The sequence below is a fragment of the Lepisma saccharinum genome, chromosome 9 (genome assembly GCF_977018435.1).
Source record: "Lepisma saccharinum chromosome 9, izLepSacc3.1, whole genome shotgun sequence".
In the NCBI taxonomy this organism is placed as follows: domain Eukaryota; kingdom Metazoa; phylum Arthropoda; class Insecta; order Zygentoma; family Lepismatidae; genus Lepisma; species Lepisma saccharinum.
This window is the reverse complement of record NC_139237.1, coordinates 53,296,295-53,319,926: the sequence shown is the minus strand read 5'-3', so window position 1 is coordinate 53,319,926 and position 23,632 is coordinate 53,296,295. Positions and strand designations below refer to the sequence as shown.

At 37.7% G+C, this 23,632-nt stretch overlaps 1 protein-coding gene across 7 annotated transcripts in view; it reads left to right on the top strand.

The window, feature by feature from the left end:
* The window catches only part of LOC145992053 (uncharacterized), a 133,185-nt gene that overhangs the window by 74,067 nt on the left and 35,486 nt on the right, over positions 1-23,632 (top strand). The window contains exon 10 of one of the 7 annotated variants that reach the window (XM_083128213.1): positions 5,832-13,467. The exons of 5 other annotated variants lie outside the window; for them this stretch is intronic. In XM_083128213.1, coding sequence (XP_082984339.1) covers positions 5,832-5,865 — 34 coding nt within the window. In that variant the 3' untranslated portion in view covers positions 5,866-13,467. Of the gene's footprint in view, positions 1-237; positions 4,075-5,831; positions 13,468-23,632 lie in introns of those variants that run through there. One more of the 7 variants, XM_083128212.1, reaches the window with a different exon arrangement.

Genomic DNA, 23,632 nt, shown 5'->3' with positions numbered 1-23,632 from the left:
AGGTTATTGTTGAAGCTTTACATTCCAGATAGATTCGTGCTATTATACAGTATGTGAAATTTTAAAGGAATACATAAAAAAAATTGATGTATAATCTCAATTTTAGAATAAAATATAAAATAAAAATCAAGGTCCCTACAGATTAGGTGTGCAATTAAATATTAATTTGCACTGTGTTAAATATACTGTCTACACTGTTCACTTCTTTCCCTCTTAATACCATGTTCATGATTTCAGTGCCCTTCACATAATGCACAGCCCACCTCCCATCTTCGGTACATTGCCAAACTGGAAGAGATCAGATGGTTATCCCATGTCATCAGTCACGTGGATATGTTAAAGAAACTAATCTTTAAAAAAAGAGACTGATTACACATGGGAAGATTTTCCCAATTAAGTTTCCTCAAGTAATGTGTAGAAAAGGTGATCGAATTGGATACCTCTGTATGTTGGCATTATTTTTGTTATAGTGTATTGATTTCCAGAGACCTGTTATGGAATATTGATATTATTTGCTGAGCGCATGGTTAGTTGATATGTCAGGTTGTATTTGTTTACTTTTCGTGTACAAATTTGAGAAAACAGTATGAAAGTAATGCCTTTTGTATTTTTTTTTTGTAAGGGGAATTTAATTCCTGCAACAATAATTTCTGTAACTAATAAGGTACTAATTAAGAGGGCGTATGAAATAAATGGGACTGATTGTATTTTGTTTAAATGCACGTGTGCTAGCGTCAATCAGATGCTGTCAATTGGTATTGTGTGATAGTGCCACAGTTCTGGAATGATTCATTTATGATGTGTTTTTAGTACCCAGCATGAATTTGAAGATACAACAGCACATGGCAATCAGATTTTGTTGGACAAAATTAGAATTGTTTATAATCGTGTGGTTTGTAAACAGTCTATAGTTACTACTACTGAAAGACATGTGAAAAGGACAGCTTCGTAAATGGCATTTTCAATAAAATAGTGAGCTTAACAGTGCTTTTTCGGGTGTGCTAAACCTGGGGGGGTTCAGGGATTGCTTTGAAAATAATTGATTGTTGGAATCAGTGTAGCACTTTTAAAGGATAGTATTTTGAAAGTTTGAAATTGAAATTCAATAAAGAGAGGCGATATTCTTAAGTTAATACTATTAGTTCCACTATTTTTTGATACACCCGCGTATTATACACACTTCTGCTACATAAGGCATCACTAACACTTCTTCAAATCTGGTTTGGTTATGGCACACATAGGTCACTGTAGGTTCTGGGTTTGTGTTTAAGTTCATTACTGAGTTTTAGTTTGTTTTCTTTCTCAGTGATGAAGATGATTGATGATTAGATGAAATTGGCAAAATAACTCTTATCGAGAAACATCCATTCTAATGCCAGGATTCTAACCTGGAACCTTCATGGCAAGGAGTCAGTTGCTGAACATGCCTGGCCACAAAGGCATTAGTTCTGTGTCTCATTTTCAGTCCCATGTAAAATTATGTCTTGAAGTTAATCTCATTTTAGTTCTTGAGGTGAAAGGCTCATTCTGATCGCTAAGCTTGAATCTTGAAATAATCAATACAAAAATGTATGTTAAAAAATTACTTTTATATCCGAGAACCATTCCCTTGATAGGTAGCAGATAAAGTAATTTTGATTCAGCTAAATTTTCAATTTCTGTACATTCCAATTTGCTATAGTCTTGTATGGGACTAGACTTTCGGGCAGTCTCAATGTATTTTCAATTTCACAGACTCCAGTCTCTAAGCTTTGGCAACCCTCTGTACCTTGTAAAGAAAATTTACAGTTCCAGTGTTTTGATGTTATCAGGCATTATTTATTTGCTGCTTCTGCTTCTTATTTAAGTAACCTCTGTTTTCGAACTTAGTATTTAATTCTTAAAAAAATACACATGAAATTGTCTAAATGTTCAGTTATAAAAATATTTAGTGATTGAAAGGAAAAAGTGTAGTTTTAATTAGTGCCTCTGGAAGTTCATGGAAAAAAGTTATTCTTGGAATAGTATCGTTTGTGTTCAAAACATGTATCAGATATTGATGTTAGTAGTAATGATTAATGACTAAATTTCAGATTGTAAATTTAGTTAATATTGCTTTAATGAAGCTCATATATAAGTTACTGCTTGCAGAGTCAGGAGTTAGAACTTTGTTGAAAATACTGAAATTCCTACAATTGCGCACTATCATGAAAAACAGTCTCATCATGTATCATTCCCTGATTTGTCTGCAAAAATGGAATCTTAGTTGTGGGAATTTTATGATGTTTCAATAATTCCACAACAATTGAAATGTTCTCATGACTGCACATAATGGGCAGCAATCTCGGTACATATGATTACTATCCCTTTCATAATTGAGCAGCTCGGGAGTAAAACTTGATAACCCACAAAAGTATGAAACCGAGAAAGATGCAGGTGAAGGTTTGTTCATTACAATTTGGGTTATGGTTTACCCAGATGCTCTTTTGTGTTTCTGGCTACTGATGTAACTCCATTCAATATTGTACAGTGCAGGAACTAAATCCAGTGTTAATTCAATATTGAACACGGTGTGGGTTTTCAAGTTTACTCCCGAGCTGCTCAGTTATTGACCCCTAACCTCATACTTCACTCTTCATGTTACCTTGTGGGTAGTACCCTTGTATTATATCTTGTAATCGTTGGAATGTATTATTTTCGGTTCTTTAGATATATTTTATATTGTAATGTGTGTCCAGAAATTAACTAAATTTAAGTAAAAGTTCATTTTTGCACACCTCTTTTTGATAAAGGTGAAATTCAGATACCTGTAACTTAGAAACTGTAAAATTTGCTATGATCTCCTGTGCACAACTTATAGACAAATCACTACTACAAAAATTGTCATTATTCTGCAGTGAATACTTTACATGATAAGAAAACTTGGACATTGTAATCTGGAATATTCTGAATGCATAGAATGCAAATTTGAGATCTCAAATAACCTTGATCTTTTTTTATTTTCCGTTACAAACAACCACAGCAATATAATAAACGCAATTTTATTTTATTTACTTGATCTTTCTTCCATGAAACTGGTTACTCACTGCTGCATTGACATCTTTACTGCACCAGAGGAGACCTGTAGTAGCTCTCACGTGTTGCCAACAGTTTCATATATTTGATAATTTTAATATTTTATGGAGGAGCAGTCACATTTAATACCATACAAGAAATGTAAAATATAGCATTTGTTTATAGAGTTTGTCTTGCTTACTGGGAGGGGAAGCAGGGCAGTAGTGTTCATTCCTACCCCCTATGATGTAGAATGTTCAGTGATCTGCAATGCACCATTTTCATGTCAAAAGTAAATATCTAACAATGATGAATGTGATGGAACATTCCAAATCTCCAGTTCAAAACTTCCCCGTCCTTATATTAAAAATATATATAAGAACTCAATAACCTATAATTAGAAATGTGATTTGAATTAACAGTAGCAATAATAATACCGAGTGCGTCAAAAAAATGGATACACACTTTGAACTGTCATAGAAAATTTATTTTCCAACATACAAGGTTAAATTTCTGGGAAAAGAAAGGCTACACTCCAATTTGCAAAATAAGTGTCCTTTTTGGTCAAACTGAATGTGCCAAATGGTGGTTAAAGTAAATGTTCAAAATGATGGCCATCAGCTTCGATACATTTCTGAGTACGAGTCACGATTGATTCCGTACTTCGCATCAAAGTGTCCAATGGGATTTCTGCACACACCGCTTGAATCTCATCCCAAAGTGTATCCAGGTTACGTGGTTTACGACGGTGCACCTCATCTTTTACTGTGCCCCATAAAAAATCGAGCAGCGTAAGGTCTGGAGAGCATGCAGGAAACTCGATTGGACCCCTGCGTCCTATCCACTGACCTGGTACATTTTGATCCAGGTATGCTCACACATCCCTATGATAGTGCAGTGGCGCACCATCTTGTTGGTAATAAAACCTGTAATTACCGTACATTGCACGATTGGCAGAGAAAATGGAATCAGCAAACATTGTTAGGTACTTTTCTCCAGTTGCAGTACCTTCAAAACGGAAAGGACCACTTAACCACCATTTGGAACATTCAGTTTGACCAGAAAGTACACTTATTTTTCAAATGGGACTAGCCTTTCTTTTCCCAGAAATTTAACCTTGTACGTAGGTTGGAAAATACATTTTCTATGACAGTTCAAAGTGTGTGTACATTTTTTTGACGCACCCGGTATAAATAATAATGAGTATTGATGAGAACATTTTTGCTGCACAAATAATCACATTTAAAAAAAACAACAAAAAAACTGCATTTATTTTCAGAACAAACGAATCTTATGCAAAATTGGTCAATTTTAGTTAAAGTAACAGTCTATATAAGCATTGTTAACAAATAGAGTGAATTATAACAGTATAGCGAGTTAAACTACAAGGGTCGTTCAAGGTTGACCGGGACTTTTATTTCTGCAGAGGAAATAGGTAGCAGAAGAAGCACCAAACTATGTCAGTTTTTAAAGTATTCTCCATGCGCACCGAGGCACCGTTGCCATCGTTCTGGCAGCTCCCGAATTCCTTTGGCGTAGAAAGAACTTTGTTGTTGTCGTAGCCACTGGAGGACATCGCTCCGCAGTGCTTCGTCTGTCGTGAATTTCTTCCCTCCCAGATGGTCTTTAAGGGGTACAAACAAATGATAATCACTAGGGGCTAAATGCGGACTGTAGGGGGGGATGGGGCAGAACTTCCCAGCACATGTCGGCCAGAGTTGTTGTTGTCACATTGGCCGTGTGAGGTAAGGCATTGTCATGTAGAAGAATGACATTTCCAGACAACATCCCAGGTCTTTTCTTGCGAATGGACTTTCGTACAGCACCACTCAACAATGTGGAGTAATACTGGGCATTAATCGTGCTCCCTTTGTCCAGAAAATCCACATGGATAATGCCCTTCATGTCCCAGAAGACAGTTGCCATGATCTTTCCAGCGGACGGCTGCGTTTTGCTTTTCTTGGGGGGTGGGGAACCTTTATGCCGCCACTCCATTCTTAGTCTTTTGGTCTCTGGGGTTGAATTGTGCAACCATGTTTCATCACACGTGATGATGGATTGCAACAATTCATCACCTTCTGCTCGAAACCGATTCAGAAGCTGTTCACAGACCGTCCTGCGTGTCCACTTCTGATCGAATGTCAGCTGGCGGGGAACCCACCTTGCACAGATTTTGCGGAAGCGTAAGTGGTCGTGAATGATTGTCTCAACACTCCCGACACTGATATTCACCTCGGCAGCAATATCCCGCACTGTTACTCGCAAGTTCTCAAGAATCATTTGCTCAACACGTGCGATATTCACTGGTGTGACTGCAGTCGGTCGAATGTGTCCATGCACTTCCATTTGTCACCAGCTCCCGTCCTTCGCGAAACTGCTCACACCATTTGTACACTCTTGTCCGCGACATCGTTTGTTCACCATACTGTGCTTGCAATCGTCTGAAAATCTCAGCTGGTTTCACTTTCTCCTTCACGAGAAATTTGATTACACACCGCTGCTCCACATCCACATACACACTGCTTGCCGCCATGTTCGCTGCAACTGCTGCGCGTGCGAGAAATACGTCATGCCGAGTGCTAGTTACTCGTGAAGGAATACATTACGTCACCCGCACGTTTCATCATGATCCAGCTATTCATCGATTTTTTTACGTACGAAATTCCCGGTCAACCTTGAACGACTCTTGTAAAAACAAAGTTGAATTGAAAATAAGATAGTAAATTATAACCAAATATTTTTTTTTTACAATTTAATGAATATTATTTATATTACATGAAATTGTCTTGTATTTTTAGTATTTTGGTGGCTTGTGATGAGCAATGTATCTGAATACAGCAACAAAGAATGCTGTGTTGCTCCACTTCACTAAGAATGCCACGTCAACTCTACTCTAGCATACAAACTGTTGGATTTCAACATGGGCTACAAGTGTAGCAACATTGTGCAATTTCTTCCTAATTTCATATTACATGCAATAAGAAAGCTTTGGAGCAAATTTCAACATCTGATCTTTTCCGTAATTCCAAAAGTTTTCATTGTAGCAGAAAACTATGTACATTGTATACTGAAAAGGTCTTTCTACAAGTTGTACTGAAGAGATAATTTTAAGTTGTGCCCTTCGAAAGCTACACGGAACTAAAGTTAATAAAAAATGTGGTCCTAGAGTAAAAAATATATTTATTTATGAGGCATGTCAGGCTGAGTCTTGTGTGAGTTACACGTATTGAAAATGACTGCGGCTATAAAGAATCCTGCCAAATAAGAAGTGCAGGGCTGTGGTATGGTTTCTCCAGGAAAAGGCAAATGTCCAGGTGGCATTCATTGTCAAATTACGGCAGTTTATGGGAACATTATGAATCGTCAAAATATGACGGAAGTGGTGGTGTGCCTTCAATTCCTTTAAGAAGATCATCACAGATTACAGACAGCCTCCCACTCCTGAGGTTGTCGTGGATATCTGTTCTACCTCCCGGGAAGGCAGGACACCACTTTGTCACATTTTGACTATTCATAATGTTCCCATAAACTGTCGTATGAATGTCTGGTGGACGTTCACAGTTTGCGTGGAGAAACCGTATCACAGCCTGCGCTTTGCATTTGGCGGGCTTCTTTATCGCTTCTGTCATATCCAGCACGTGTGACTCTCACAAGACAGCACAGCACTGCAAGTAAATGCTACCGGAAAGACTAAAGATCAAGATTACTGTCAACGTTGTCAATTTATACCTTACATATTTTCCCTATGATATATGTAGCAGTTGTTTTATTTACTTCCGAGACATGCCTCGTATATACAGCAATAAAGAGAACACTCCTACGATTACAAGGTATAATATGTGGACATCAGCTGTGTGGTCATGTAAATGGCAAGCATAAAGTTAGGGGTGAATGTTTATGAATGGATAGTAGGGGCACAGATTTTTTTAAAAATTCAATAACGTTAAAAAATTTGTAATGTAATGATAGATCACAGTCTAAGGCAATGGGTTAGTTAGTGTTATTATTTTTGGGAGACATGCATTTAATCTTATTACCAGTTTTTACATGTTTAAGTAAAATGTGAATTTGACAAGAACAATCTCAAAAGGCCAGACAAATTATAAAAAGTAACTAAAAATAGAGGTCCGCGTGTATATTAATTTTTGGCATCATAGTTTGGCTGTTCATTGTATTTTCTCATTCATTATTATATACATTTAAGTGTTTACAATTTTATAATCCCAGCTATATAATTATTTTTTTACTTGTAAATACCGATTAAAAAAATCACAAGTTGATTGTATATGGTACTTATTTCTTTTGATAGATTTTTAAGGTAGTGTTTGTACAATTGTAACAGTAGCAGTTGCTTTGCATAGTTGTACAAGTTGCATCAATTTTGTAGTGGTTCAAGTGCGCACACCCACACATATACACACAGTTTTAATGAATGTGCACAGTTTACTAAAAATGTTTATGGTCAACCTGAATGTTGTGGAAGATGTAGAAGGTAACCATCTAAATAACAAATTGTCGTGTAACTTGTGTTATGGTATTGGTAAGGAAATTAAGCTTGTTGAACATATGGTTGGTTTCCAATTTGACAGGCCATTCTAAAATATGCAGAATATATTTTATAGGAAGCAAACACAGTGGTTCTCTTGTATACAGTAAACTTTTCTGCTTGCCTATGCTAGACAAATGAGGGGTTTTTTTTCTGAGTAGTGAAGCATTCAATAATGGTTATTATAGTGGAATCTTGATTATATGTTTTTCAAGACCTTGTCTGTAAAATTAAATACAGCTTTTCAAAACTTTTATAATTTGTCTAATTGGGACCATGAAAATAAAGTTACAAAGTTGGGGAAAGATGAAAAAACACTGAGAACATTAATCTATGTTCCACTTTGTCACATTTGATTTTTATTACCAATGTATTAGGTTTTTATTGTTTATTGTTAAACACACTAAGTACCCGAACAAGTGTTCTCGGGTTACCAGCCAGGTTAAATTGGAGTTGGCTTCCAAAGTTTTGAGGGCAACTCCATTTTAACCTGGGAACACTTGTTCGAATTACGTCACCAGGAAAGCTACAATTCCTACTCTTAAGTACTGTTTATGAAAATAATAAATGTTTGAAGTTCAGAATGTTGCTTGAAGGATGTAAAGATTGCACATGAAATGTTGTACCATTTGTTTTATGTATAATTTATATCAGCTTGATAAGATTGGCACAAAATTGGTACAGAATTAATTACCAAGGACTAGAAAATTGTGTCTGATAACATTGACTTCTCTGAATCCCTTATTGTCTATTTACTAGGCCTTTGGATCAAGCCACATGCACATTTTCAGTCTTTACAGTTTTACAAAACCTGTTTGCTGTAATCCAGAGACAGGAATTCCTTGAATTCTGAGAATCATGTGTGAATTTTTGGTCACTGGGAACTCTGCGTCAATTTCTTTACATATTTGAGGAATGACTGTATTTAATTCAAAATGCACTTTTTGGGGTCGTCGTCTTAGCTGTTGCCAACTAATTTCATTGAAAGCTTATATTACTTTAAGCTGTAGTTTAGTTGAGAAAAAAGGACAACGAGGGATAGCCAGCATTTACTTTTCCCTTCAGTTATTTTAAGTGGTTTTTATTTTATTTTTCGTGCGACGTTTTGTTCTGGTTTCCCACAACTTCCTCAAACCAAAATAAATGTACACTCACAACACACAGCTTTACGTAACTGGTCAGTCTATACATCTAAGAGACTAGTCATGTAAGGTTATGTGTTGTGTGTTTATCTTGGCAGGTTGGCGTGAGAATGTTCTGGGAAACCAGGACAAAATGTCGCAAGTTAAATGAAATAAAAACCACTAAAAATAACTGTACATTATTTTGCATTAGGTAAGGTAGTTGCTTAATTTGTCAATGGAGTAATGGAGCATCCAGTGGATAGAGAATTTTCAATCTTAATTTACAACAATTGTTAGTTTCACATTAATTTTTTTTTTAGAAAATTCAGCTTGAAAACCTGGAATTATACTTGAATTTTGTCTGGGTCAGACAGTAGCCATGATGAAAGAATAAATAAATAATATGAACCCCTACAAGCAAACATGTGCCTGGAAAATTCACCTGGCTTCCTGCCACATTTTTTGTTTCTGCAAGAAATCTTTTCAACAGTGAACTGTCTTATCTGCCATGTGTTCTTTCACTTCCACCCAAATCTGACTTGGTACATCACCTAATGTAATTACCATGAGATACAGTGCAGCATATACTTACATAATTTCAATGCTGATATGATACTCCAGTAAGTAGCATTAATGACATCATCAAATGGTATGACTTTTCGTGTGCCATTGTGTGTTTCAAAAGAAAAGAAACTGTATTTCATTACGTATTTACTTTCAAATATTGAGTTCCTTATTGAATATCATGTGTTTGTTTTTTGATATTCATATTTTGTATCATGTAAAATAGAGTGAGTAATGCATTGTCTTAAGTATTTTCCCCCTTCAATTACCATGCATTGAATTTCATAAAAGTGATAAGTAATAGTGAAATTAATGCACGTGTAGAGTATTAGGAGTATTGTTTGTTCATACCACGTGGCCCATTTGGAGGGACTTTGTGTATTTTAAGTCATCTGTGTAACAAATATTGCTTTTTATGTTTTGCAGCTGTTGAGCTGTAGAGAAAATTAATTACACCAAATGCACAAATAGTCTTCTGGGATTGAACCAGCTGCTTTAATGTGAAATTAAAACCAGTGAAATGTGGTGTCACTGGACGTAGAGCATTATAAAACATTAAAAAGTTCATTATTTGTTTCATAGTATGTACTATGTAAACTTGAAGGATAAGTTTAAAAAATAGACAACAAATTTAGGTTATACAGTGCGATCACAGCTGGAAAAATTGAAATTTTGTTAGCTAGAAAAATACTCGCTATCGTAAGTACCTTTAAGTATCTACATTTTATTGTATACTAACTTATTCAATGTGAGTAAGTCGCATATAAATATAAATATGAAATTGCATTACATCATAAAGTCATCCTACGGATAGAAGTTTCCACTAGTTTCCATAAGAATGCTGCAATTTCATATTTAGTTTTACCCATATCCGCTCTGATTTGAAAAGTCCAACTAACTGTGCAGTGATGTAAACAGCAATCTTTAGTCAACCAATCAGTGTGATCAACAACTAAGGTAGTAATTCAAAGAGGCATTGCAGTTTCACATGGCAATCTATTAATGTTGAACTGGTGCTGATTGGAAGGTATCCGTTTGAATTTAATTGTTGGTACCTTTCTGAACTTGGGTATCTCGTAGGACACACAAAAATGTCACATGATGCTTTTGCGGAGCCTAACTATGCACAATTCAAAATTTTTCATTTATTTTGCAAGTGTGTGGTGTGAAAAATGGATTCTGTGATCAAATGAGAGCCATTTTTGTATTACAACGTAATTTATCGAATAATTTAAAGTTCTTGTATAAGTGGTATATTGGAATCTTCATGTAGTGTGATTAACTTTAGACTGAACATATGTTTCCACATTAATTCCTGATTGCAGAGTCGCATTTGAATAACATTAATATGAAATATACTTTGATCCATGACAATAAGAATGTCTCATAGAATATGCTGGAAGTGCCCACCACCACCATCCAGACACACGGTGCTCCATATTGGCAAATGTGTGATGTGTCATGATGTCGATGGCGTCAGTTGTCTTTCGGTTCTTCAATAAATCTTGGCTTGTTGGCATATGCCTTTTAAAAGACATCTGGGTATGTCAGGTCAGAGACCTGAGAGAGGGACAGGTGGAGTGACGTTCTCTAAAACTTCACCAGAGAAACTTCAATACAAGACTTCAATGACCAAATGCGAATATCTTGATCATTCACTGGTACCACCTAACCTATCTTGTTTACTGCTGGCACAGTGTTGAATATTACAATGAAGCTAGCGATGCTACTTGCATTGTTTACTATAGTAGCAGTGACAGATCTGAAATGACTCTCATATATTTCAACGTCATTATGCAAATAGCAGCATATACATATTCTGAGCCATGAATGTAATTGGAGATTGCCCAGCCGATATTGTGAAATGTGTGTCTCATTTCTGCGCCATTCCAATCTGCAAGTATCAAATAGAAGCTTGCATCGTCAGCTCATAAGTCATCTTTTGGCAGATGAGGTGGCCCTGGCAGGCTTCTAACTTCTCATTCCACTGGGCACAGGTATAGGAGCTCTGTGCCTCAAAACAAAGCATAGAGGCTCCATGGACAGGGAAATATCTTGCTACAAAGATGCCCTTTGTCATCTTCACAGCACTCCCTTGTCCCCAGTTCACTTCCTGACATTGATTGATCTTCTTTCAGTCATGTTGTTCCTATAAATTGAATGCTGGACAGTCCCTGCCTTTATTACTGTTGTTTAGCATTGAAGAACAATAAACTAGGGCTAAGCTGATACTGATGTATTGGTATTGGAAAATATCAGTTCAGTTTTTATAACCGATACACGCTAATATTTTTCGAAAGTCTGGGAACTTCGCATATCATGCAACACTTTCGCACTGATTCACCATAGTAGGAAGAAACTGTAATTGTATCATGTAGTTCTTAGGCCTATGAAAATTCAGAAATATTTTGAACTACTTTAAGTTGTTTCAAAGTATTGGCATCAGTATTTGTGGGAATCTTGAAGAGCATTGGCACTGGTTTTTAGTATTGGGTCAGACTGGTATTCGCTTATCCCTACAATAAATACATGTGAAGATATGTGTGACATTTTGTGTGTGGCATCTGTGGCAAATTGTAGAAAGTATAGAAGTAAATGACTGACCATGTTTAAATTTCAATTTTAATTTTAAAAAATAAAAATTGAATGAGTGTTGAAATTTGAAAGGGCTGTGGAAATCTGTAAAATCAGTCACTTGAAAGGGCTGTGGAAATCTGTAAAATCAATCACAATCAATCTCTTGTGGCACTATTTTCATGGTAGAATGTACACTCTAAATTAACGTGTTACATTTTCTTACAACAACATATTGTTAATATACCGGAATAAAGATATATACATACATAACTTAATGATCAGAGATACCCCATTTATTGAAACCAGTATATACCACTGTATTCAAGTATTAGTGTTAGTATTGGCAAGAATGGGTAAGAAAATTTACATTTGTTCAATGTTGTATCATCACCCCAACCCCATTTGAGGTACATTGCAAACTTTCATATGAGTCATTTACTTGTGACCAGGGAACGGATATATATGTAGTGTAAATGTGCTAAATATGTATTTAGTTATTTTCACCAAAATATGGACTTAAAATTGTAATAAAATAGCTTTTTAATAATATAAGACACTACACGAGCTACATAAAATACAGTCGTGGCATTCTAACTATTATGACTGTGTTGAAGGGAAACCAGAAGTGAATCCCGTACATGTGCCACAAAATCATTGTTTCTGGTGCTGCTCTGAAGCATGCAACCAATAGTGAGGGTGGGATTAGCAATTGGCTTCTCGACTTCGGACTCCATTCCAACATTACCAAAATAACATTTGTAACAACCAGGTCCTGATGCTTGAGCCCTCATTACAACAATTGTAAATAAACAGGGATTTCAAGTGTTTTACATTAGCAAAAGAAAACAGCTGGGAGGTGTAAAATTGATTTTTTTTTCCGGGTGACAGAAAACTCTCAAACTTTCATTTGTTTAATGTCACTTAGAACTTTTGTCAGGTACTTGCAAGAAATTCACCCAACTCTTTTGGTCACACAGGGACATGTAGTTATTGCGCGAATATGGAGTATATGTTGAGAAATGTTTTGAAATATGGAAATAATTTGTAAAAATTACTAAAATATGTAAAATATGAGCCAAAACTTAATATATGTACAAATATGGAAAATAGAAGTTGAATTTTTCCAGTCTACATGTCATGATGTGCAAAGATAATACAAGATATAACTGATTTCAGCTTCATACATAAATATGTATTTACATATAAATAAATCCGTTCCCTGCTTATGACCTTAATAATTTTCTCTATTAGGGAAAAGAGAACCCGAAACCAAAAAATATGTATAATACATTAAGTTTGTATTGGTTTCAATTCACGAGAAGTCCTTTGTGTAATACTTAGTCTGTGCCCATTGGCAATGACAAGAATTTGCAAAATTCGTAATAAACTTTAAATGGAAAGCTGCAGAATGTCAGAAGAAAGTTTTTACTGTGTTAGTCAATGTTGTAGTTGTAGCCAAGCTAATGAAATTGTACTCTTAAGCTTGATTGTTATGAATGAACAAGTAGAATAAAGTACTAGCTCGTTTTGTAGTTATACTGAAAATATCAAGAACTTTGCCAGGTAGTTAGTACCCATATGTACTGTACATTAGTTGTTTATATGTTCCTCTTCTCTGAATAAACTGTTAAATTCTTCTAAGGGGTTCTTTCTATTAATTTCTTTTTTGTCTTTACTCTGTAAAGAGTTTCAGTGATTGAGTTTGTAGCATGTCTGACTGTCATGTACGAGACCCTGGTTCAATTCCCAGATTGTTAACTCTCAGCATTTCATCAGTATCCCTTTGTAAGCAGCAGTAAGATCACCTAGTCTATTGGCAGCCCTGGAAGCAAAAGTATCCTTAAAGATGGTGCTGATCACACCACCTCAACTGTCTCTTAGTGCCACACCCTATGTACTCTGAAGGAAACAATTTTCCTTCAGTTCATAATGTTACGAGGTAAACACAAAGCTTGCCAGCGTCACATATGGATCAGTAGATTTGTGTATAAAAATCATATTTATATACTGTGTGTTTTAGAAGTGCTGCAAGATTCTAAAAATCTATTACTTTAAAGTAATAGGCGTATTACAACAAAATATTGTTTTTTTTTTTTACACACAGGAAAATTTAAAATGTTGTTCTGCCCTCACTGCTGAATGACGTGTGTGCAGGTGATCACGTGGTCATGTGATTCCAAGATGGTATCGATGCAGGAAAAAGCTGAGTGCGTGTTATGGCTTGCTGAGTTAAAATTTTGTGTTTTGGTGCAGAGAAGGTTGCAAACAAAGTTTTGAAAAACATCTCCAGCAGAGACAAGTATCCAGAGATGATACGAAAAACTATGGGAAGCGTAGCAGATTTGCCACATAATGGAAGGCCAAGAACGAGTGACAATGTGGTCGATGCAGTGCAGCAGAGCATGCAACGGAGTCCAATGAAATATCTTAAACGAAGATCCTGGGAACTGGGAGTGGTGAGGTCTACGTTACACAGTATGTTATGCAAGAAAGTGAAAGTCAGGCCCTACAAGTTGAGATTTGTGCATGACTGGCATGAGGAACGAATTTTGTGAATTAATGTTAACCCGATTAAATGGTGTTGGTGCCCTTCAGTCTCTGATGAGACCATGTTTCAGGAAAAGTGAATAGACACAATTACCAAATTTGGGCGGTTGAGAATCCACATGAGTTTGAGACACATAACGGGAAAGCTCCAAGGTCAATGTGTGGTGCTCAGTTCCCATGGACTACCTCATTGGTCCGGAACGTCAGAGGCTAGGCATCATCAATGAGGTCCACTTCCAACAAGATGGTGCCCCCTCCCACCACACATATGTTACCTTTGAATTTGCGAGTTTCTTGATGGTCAATTTGAGGTGAGATGGATTGGCTGCAGAGAACTCACACCTTGGCCCACAAGGTCACCAGACCTTATGCCTTGCGATTACTGGTTGTGGGGACATGTCAAGATCAGTGGCGTAGCATGAGCATTTCGGATTGGAACGCCAAGTTCGAAGGAAGGGTAGGCCTTTTTTTGTTGCTTAAGAGTTTACGTATGGAGTTAGCCGACATATGTATTGTCTATTTAAAATCACAATCTCATTGTGTTTATTACATTAAGTCAGCCAGGTTCCTCTAAAACATGATCCATGTTTGTTTTATCTAGAAAATAAGATGCCTCAGTGTGCAATAAATGCTTGGAGCACTGGTGTTTTATACCATTTTTAATTTGATTGCTCAAGTCAGAAACTCCGTACAACATTCGGAGTATTTTGCTCCAGACGGAAAACATGTGTAGCAAAACAGTATTTTATAATCAAGGAAACCTTTTGGCATGACACAAGTAATTAAGATAAACCTACCTGAATCACAAGTGCCTCTAGAACAACACTAGACTTCATTGTTGTGGATGATACAACTATTGATTGATTTGGTTTATTTTACTTCGCTTTCTACCACTTTTGGCTAATCGCAAATATGAATATGAGTGATGATATTGATGAAGTTGATGAAGAGACACTCATAAAGAACAAACATGCGTAGGCCGGGATTCGAACCGGAAACCTAGGATGCTATGCTACTGGTCAAGATGGAGGTGTATGAACAGACACCGACAGATCTTGACAACCTGAAGTTCAAGATCCATGATTTGATTCAAAACATTCTGGATGAGCTCCATCAGAACACAATTCTCGGATTCAAACGAAGATTGCAAGTGTGTTTGGACGTGAATGGTGCCCAGCTAGAGATCTGGTGATCAACCAAACCACATCAAACATTAATTTTAAAGTTTCCTCTGTGTTACAAACAATATTTCGTTCTAACAAACCTATTACTTTAAAAGGTAAGTTTTTAGAATACTGAAAGATTTTTAAAACACACTGTATAGTCTATCGGGCAGTTCTTAGTGATGTAATGTTATGGGTTTGAGCCCTGTTCAAAGCATGGATATTTATGTCCATCACATCTAGCAGCCTCAGTGGATAACGAGTTGAATGGTTGATTCATGATCTCTACTACGAAAGATTCAGACTTTAGTCCAAGCCTGGACATGATTATTTGTTTGTGAAGGCCCCTTCATCAATTTAGCCAAATCATCATTCATTACATTTAGCCTAGGCCTCCCTGATGGCACAGTGGTAGCATCGTTACCTTGTAATCAAGGGGTACCGGGTTCCATACCCGTTGGAGGCACAGAGTGGTTCGGATCGCACTTTAAACTGTAGGTCCAGTCTCGATTAACCTTACTATGCATAAAGTGGACTTAAACAACAAATCAATCAATCAATTACATTAACCCAAAAGAGGCAGAAAATTGATTTATAGTAAGAAAACCACAAATATCTCCATTACATTCTTGTCGTTCTCATGTTTATGATTGGCTCTTCCCAGAGGTGTAGTAGTAAGGCTGTCCCTTTGTAACAAAGAGGTCCCAGGTTTGATTCCCATCGGAGGCACATTATATGTTGGTTTGGATCCCACTTTAAGGCCATGCTGGACATTTGGTCTGCACCAGCAGTAATTCCTCCACTTAATTAATAATAATAATAAAATGACCTTTCAAATATCAATAGAATTCCTTCTAGAACATTCAAGTGTCTTCCTGTAGTTTGCTTTCACTACTGTCTAGATATATGTGATAGTTTGATGGCACTGTAAGCATATTTTCTACCAGATATCTAGACAGCAGCAAAACCAAAGATTCACTTGAATGCTCTGAAAGGAATTCTAAACGGATGTAATTTTTCAGACTTTGGAATATCATAGCAGTTTTTGAAAAGGAGAGGGAATTTTGACAACAACATTGCTAGTGCAAGCTAAAGGTTCAGCATTGCCGCAAACTCCATATCCATTCTAATAACCAAGACGAGCATAATGTATACTTAAACAAGGAGAAAGTTTGTCTTTGATAACCTTGTAATGTGTCTGTACTGGGGATCAAACCTGGAACCCTTTAGTTACTAGGTGGTTGCATTACCACTGTACCATCTGGAAAGCTTCTAAACAAACTTTGACTTGGTAATCAAGGGATTGCAGGTTTGATTCACAGGGAGAGGCAAAGCCCACACTGGTTAAGATTCCACTTTTAAACTCCCATGTATTTTCATGTGTGAGCATAAACTTTGCTGTGTCATTTTACGATTAACTTCAAGTTGCATGGAATGTGGTGCTTTCTCTGATAATTTCAAGACAAATCGCTTAAAGGCAAAATTTGAGATTCCAGCAGTGACTAACATGTAGAGACTAACAAAACCCTGATCTTAGAAGAAACCTGACTGAGCTTCACTAACATGTTTTAACAGTAGATTATGTTTTTACTTTCAATCAAGGAAAATGGAACTAAAATAATAATGTAATGACTTGTAAAAAATACCTTCATTCATTCACAAAGACCCCAAAGTAACGTAGATTAAAAATGTCACCTGAAAGGTCAAGTGTGAGGGGTAGTGAAACTGATAACTAGTGAAGGAGAGGGAGGGTTGATTCCCATCAGTAGACTTAGATTCTACTTCTAACTATAGGTTCAGTCCTGGTCAGCCCATCTGTGCATAAAATGGACTCAAATCAAACTTTGTTATTAGTATCTTAAGTATGAGGGCTGAGTTGATACTACTACCAACAAATGCCAATGGTTTTACTGAATCCCACTGATAGTGATATTTGATAACTACAATAATTAAAAGTTGTTTAGAATATTTGCAAATGCTGATGCACAGGGTGGTCCATAAATGTAAACACCGATTTAAAACAAATGTGGATGTGGAAACACAAATCAAATATCCTGAAATATGATGGAAAGGGTGAAGCCTTTTTATGGTGTGTACCAACATGGTGACCTTCAACCGAGTTAGGTGTGCCATTTTCGATGCCTGGCAGCAGGGAGATAGAAGGATCCAACAAGGGAAACCCGATGCGCTGGTAAGTTTTGGGTATATATGAGGCATGTTCTTTTACTTTGGAAAATTTTTGCAACAGTAGTGCATCACCTATCAGGCAATGTGTAGGTAATGTTTTCAATCCTCACATACCAGCGACCCCTCGGTAGGTCTGCTGAAGTTCAAATTTCACTAAAAATAATCACCATAGGCTTATTGTAGAGTCTGTACTGAGCGGACACTCCTACATGATTTGTTGGTAGTTTCCAAGATAATAAATTTTATTTTAAACCTGGCAGAATTATAAATTTCCCACTGCAAAAACACCCAAATACCAGGAAAACAACCTTGTCATCTAAGGTTAATCAACTTGGTGATCTGTCCTTTGATTTGATTTAGTTTAGTTTACTTCGCGTTTTGTGCCTCTTGGCTAATTTGCGAAGATGGTGATGAGTGATGAAATGATGAAATGGATGAATGGACATTCACAAACAACCAAGCCCGACCGGGATTCGAACCCGGGACCCTTGGCGTCGCAGCGCGATGTGCTAACCACTCGGCCACAGGGTCGGGAGGTGATCTGTCCTGATTATGTTCATAGAAATATTTTACGTTAATGAGAGAAGATAAGAACAGTATCCACCAATTTTTAACCAGAGTTGATGACATCACCGCTACTCAAGCTACCAGCAATGAAAAACATTTTGGGTTGAAACAGCATAATGGTTAAATGTATGTTGAGTGCTATGAAATTATATCCCATTTTGATATGGCACACAACACTTCTTGATTTGAAATAAGAACTTTAAGCTAAGATGACCACTGTTGGCTACATCCTATTGGTAATATATCCTAAAATGCTTTCCTGCTTTCCAATAACTTGTATCAGACTCATGTTTCCCCATCCATTTTTTGTTTTAAAAGGGTGTTTCTGCACTTAACAAGACCATCCGGTTAAGTATTCCATGCAACATCTTCTTTTCAGTCTCAGCAGAGTTACACTTAAATTATTGATTAGGTAGGAGATAACCAGAATATTAAACTAGTTGACATGTGATGAATAATAACCACTTTTGCTACACAATGTGTGTGCTAGATTAATTTGAATTGCAAATTTGGCATAGTGTGTAGGCTATTTAGACTTGAAGAAAGTGTTTTGTGCACCCCATGGCAGGATTTTCCAGGACCATGAAAAATATTTGAAGCCATTATTCCTGATGCGGATAGACAGTGGTGGTATCAGCTGAGATAATTTAAACATGATGTCAGTTTCTAATTCAATATAGTATAGCCATAAATACTGTCACAAACGTTTGGCTTGGACCGTACAAATAGTTGTCAAGGTCATAAACCACACTTGTACTGAAGCTCACACCTGGCCATTCTCTGTTCAACTGTGAAAGAGAAAGCATGTATCTTCCTGTTGTTAGTGTGGAGTGGGGCGAAGCAAACACTTTGTGTATCGGACAATCCAGAGTTTCAGTGAGACTGGTAACGTAAAAGATCGCCCGAGAGTTGACCCCCTTGCACTCTATGAACCACAGTGACTATGAAAGCAAGGACAGCTCTTATCCGCCAAAAGCAGGTGATAATAGCATAGGAGCTGGACATTTCACAAGGATCTATGTCCAGAGTACTTCGCAAAGACCTTGTATTTCAAGCTTACCGGCGAGTACTGCACATTTGCTGATGCCACAACAGAAGAAGCAGAGGGGACTGAAATCCTAACTAACCTCTTGTGGATGTCTGAAGCAGTCACTCCTTCCCTCCAGAGAAACCACACTGTCCACCGTTGCCCATGCATGTCTGCTTCCATGTTGTCGGATCGCTGTCCACCAGCATACTTTCATGCCGGAACAAATGCTGCTGCTATGTGCTACCCAGTCGCCAGGTTGCCATGGTGACTAAAAGTTTCAGCTTGGCGACTGTGATGTTTTGCTGTAATATTGCCGTTTTATAATTTTGTATGTAAGATATTTTGAAAGTTCTAAATTCAAATTGCAGTACATCATAAGTTAGCAAGTGATTTTTTTTATCAACGTTGTGAACATTCCATGCAATCAGTAACAATTTCTTACTCTTTGTTCCCAAACCCCCCATTTTCAATTTTCTCACATGATTTAGTGATGTTTTGAATACCGTGATGCTCAGCTTCTTATAGATTGATTGACTTACTTTATTTTACTTAGTTTTTTGTGCCACTTTTGGCTAAGTTGCGAAGTTGGTGACAAATGATGATATGATGAAATTGATGAAAGAACACTCACAAACATCCATACCCAGGCTGGGATTCAAACCCGGGACCCCTGGCCTTGTAGCACGATGTGCTTACCACTCCGCAACGGGTGCCAGCTCAGCTTCTTGTATGAACCACAAGGAAAAGAACCTTCGGCGGAAAAGTCTCCGTGGAACTTCCTTTTCTTCCTTTCAACTCGGGCCATAAAGAAGCATGGTCCACTCTGCTCCTCCCCTCCACGTGGGAGTACGGTGCACAGGAGTCGCGGGTCTGTGCAGGCTTTTTTTTTTTGCTTGTGGTTCCACTATAGTATGCACAATTGCTAGTAGGTGGTTTACCTGGCGCCTGATTTTCAGAGCTGGCACCTAGCTCTGAAGAAGATTTTTCAAGCACTGGTTACCACTATGCCATTGGCGAGACTTTGTAGATTGGAGTCTGCTACTATTACATTTAAGTAGCTTTACAGATGTCCTTCCGATTCTGAATCAACCGATATTTTGGAACTCCTACAAAGGACGTAGCCAAGGCACCGTTCACAGTAAGGTTGAGAGTGGTAATCATTCTGCTCGATGCGAGTTCACCAAGACCATCAGCCATGTTGTCTTCTGATAATTCATCAAATATGATTCCACCCAAGATGTTGAAGTGTTTTTAATTTTATTTTACCTCTTGCTCTTCCCTCCATACTCTTTTACCAAGATGTGGATGCAATATCTTCGAAATGTCTTGTGAGGCTTTTTGTTTTTGTACATTATGCTTTGTTGTATTTTAATCACAACTTTAACACAGGTATGTATCAAACACTATAAACTAAAGTGGAGTAAAAAGTCATAGATCCTCTTGTGTGTGGTTAGCCTGTGGGGAAAAGTATTCCACAGCAGTGAGATGGCAGATGCTGTGGAAGTGTAAGATCTGATGAACATGCTTGTGATTAGATATTTGCTGCTTCTCTTACTGTGTTGTTTTACTGCCCTTTTTGACTGATTAGTTTTGAGAATGGAGATTTGATGAGCAAAATTGATGACGAGACAGACACTGAAGAAAAAAAACATGATTTGACTGGAACTTAAACCTGGAATATTCAGTGGCAAGATTACAAGTCAGCCACTCCGAACGAGCTTGGCTGCAAATATATTAGTTATTACCAAGTCTAGAATAAATTTTATCTGTATCATGTGGATAATTTGTTTTCTAAGTTTGAGAGCTACAGATCTATATCCAACTTATCCATTGCTTATAAATTGATCATGCAGAATGGATCTTTGATATTTGTTTAAAATCTTTGTTTAAAGAAATCCATGTCCCTCTCGCTGTGCACAGTGTTTGGCTGACCACTCTGCCACGCAGGCCAACTTGAATAATTTAGCTAGATTTATTAGAGAGAATCAATTTTGTCACATAAAACAATATAGAGCACCAGTGTGTGTTCTCCGAAATGAAAAATATTTCAGAGAAGTCTGGTCTGGTCCTGTTTACCCTTAACTAGAAGACTGATCAGGGAACCTAATACATTTGAATTCATTTCTTAAGAGTAATTTAAAGGACAAGAAAAAATTGTCAGGAATTTGGAAATTGCATCTGGAAAAATTAAATGTACATATTTTGTCTCTTCTGTTGCTTCTGTGGATCGAGTATTTAGCAGATATGTACAACATCAGACACTCCTGTGTTCCAAGTAAACTTCCCCAGTGTGATGTCAACACACGTAACTGACGCTACATAAGTGAAGGCACAAACGCAAAAATGTTCTAGATGAGTAAACAGAGAGAGTTGTGTGCTTTTGAACAAGGCATAGTGGGTGGGGCCCATAAATTTGGGCATCCCAACAGAGATTTTTCTCAGCAATTACATGTGCCCCTGTCCTCTGTAAGCAATATCATTGGCAACTGGAAACATAATGGAAGCACTGAACCCAATCATCACTCTGTTAGGCCCAAGACATGAACTGATCAGCTCCAGTGATTTCTGAAGCATGTTTTGCGAACCAATCTTCAGACAGCCTTATCAGCGATTGCAGAGGAATCCCTTTGCAACTCAGGTGCAGAGGCCAGGGATAGAACTATCTGCCGGGAGGCGATAGAACTTGGTTTTCATGGTCGTGCTGCCGCTAGGAAGTCATTGATCACAACAACAGTGGGTAGGTGTACTGTTATTTGGAGTGTTGCAAACAACACCATCATTGGATTATGGAGCAGTGGAAGGTCTTGTGGAGTAATGAGTACAGGACATGATCTGGCAGTCGGGTGGATGTGTGTGAACCTGGAAGATGGCTGCCGAATGGCATTTGCCAGTGTGTGTTGTGTTGACAGGGAAGTTTGATGGCAGCAGGGTAATTATCTTGGATGGTTTTCCTTAGTTTGGACTTCAGCCCCTTAGTATTAATCAATGTGCATGTACCAAGATGTTTTTAGAACATGCTTCCCATACTGTGGCAACAGTTGGAATAGCCCTTTTCTGTGTCATGATAATGCTCCCGCCCTCACAGCAAGGTCAATTCCATCCTGGTTTGAAGAAGATCAGGTGGAAGTGCGTAATTGGCTTGCCCAAAGCCCCATCTTGAACACCATCAAACAGCTTTGGGATGAGCTGGAGTGTCCGTTGCATGCCAGACCTACTTGACCAAATATTCAAGTAAGTTGAACTACAGGAAGAATGGAAACAAATTCTGCCAGCAGAACTTAGTGGTGATCCTACCTCAAAGAGTGAATGCTGTAATAACAAGACTGGTACCTTCAGAACCAACAGCAATGGGTCTTCGGTGATTTTTGGCTACATAGTGTATATCCTGTTCAAATATTTTAAGCATATCTTGATTCAAAATGCATGGAATACTTATCAAATCAAAGTTTTAATTAGGGCTGAGATGATGCCGATGTATCGGCACCAGTGGTATCGGTATTGGTTGAAATTCATCTACCGATACCAGCCGATACTTTTCCGGCATATTGGTGTTTCACAGGGCCCGAAAAATGCTACGTGACACTTTGCCGGAGTCTAATTATCCTGGAAATTATGCAAAATTCAAACACTTTTCATTTTGCACCAATTTTGCAATATAAAATATATTTTGCGATTACATAATATATGAAGTAAGGCTTGAAGCTTTCCTGGCGACGAATGATGAAAAGGTTCTCTCGGGCTATCGATCAGGTGAGTTGCGGAAAAGATTCCAAGCTTTCGAGAGCTAACGTCACTCTCATCTTCAGGGTAGAAGTCCAGTTCTGAGCGTCAACCCGGTGTATATTGCTTCCTGGAGGGGGATCCTGGTGAAGATGGCGGACCAATCGGGTGGCATGTCTGCTGGGTGCACGCTTCTGGTTAACTAACGCTAACCAAGCTGGGTCCAGTTCAAGTCCTGTGTTGCGATTAAGAATATCTTTTTCCTCATGAATGGCTATTGCTTCCTTGATAATGCGGTCCCAATAGTTTGAAGTTTTGGCTAAGATTTCTGTGTTGCTGAAATCTGGTCTATGTCTCTTGTTGATTGAATGTTTTGCTAGACCCAACGTTTCAGGATGGAAATACTGGATGTTGCTTTGGTGTTCTTTACAGTGCTGTTCTATTCTCCTACCCATCTTCCCAATGTATGCTTTCCTGCATTTACAGGTAATCCGGTAGACTCCCAGTGTTTTGAGTCCTAACTCGTCCTTGGGGTTACGTAGTAGGCTTCTGATATTCGGAGGTGGTTTGTGAA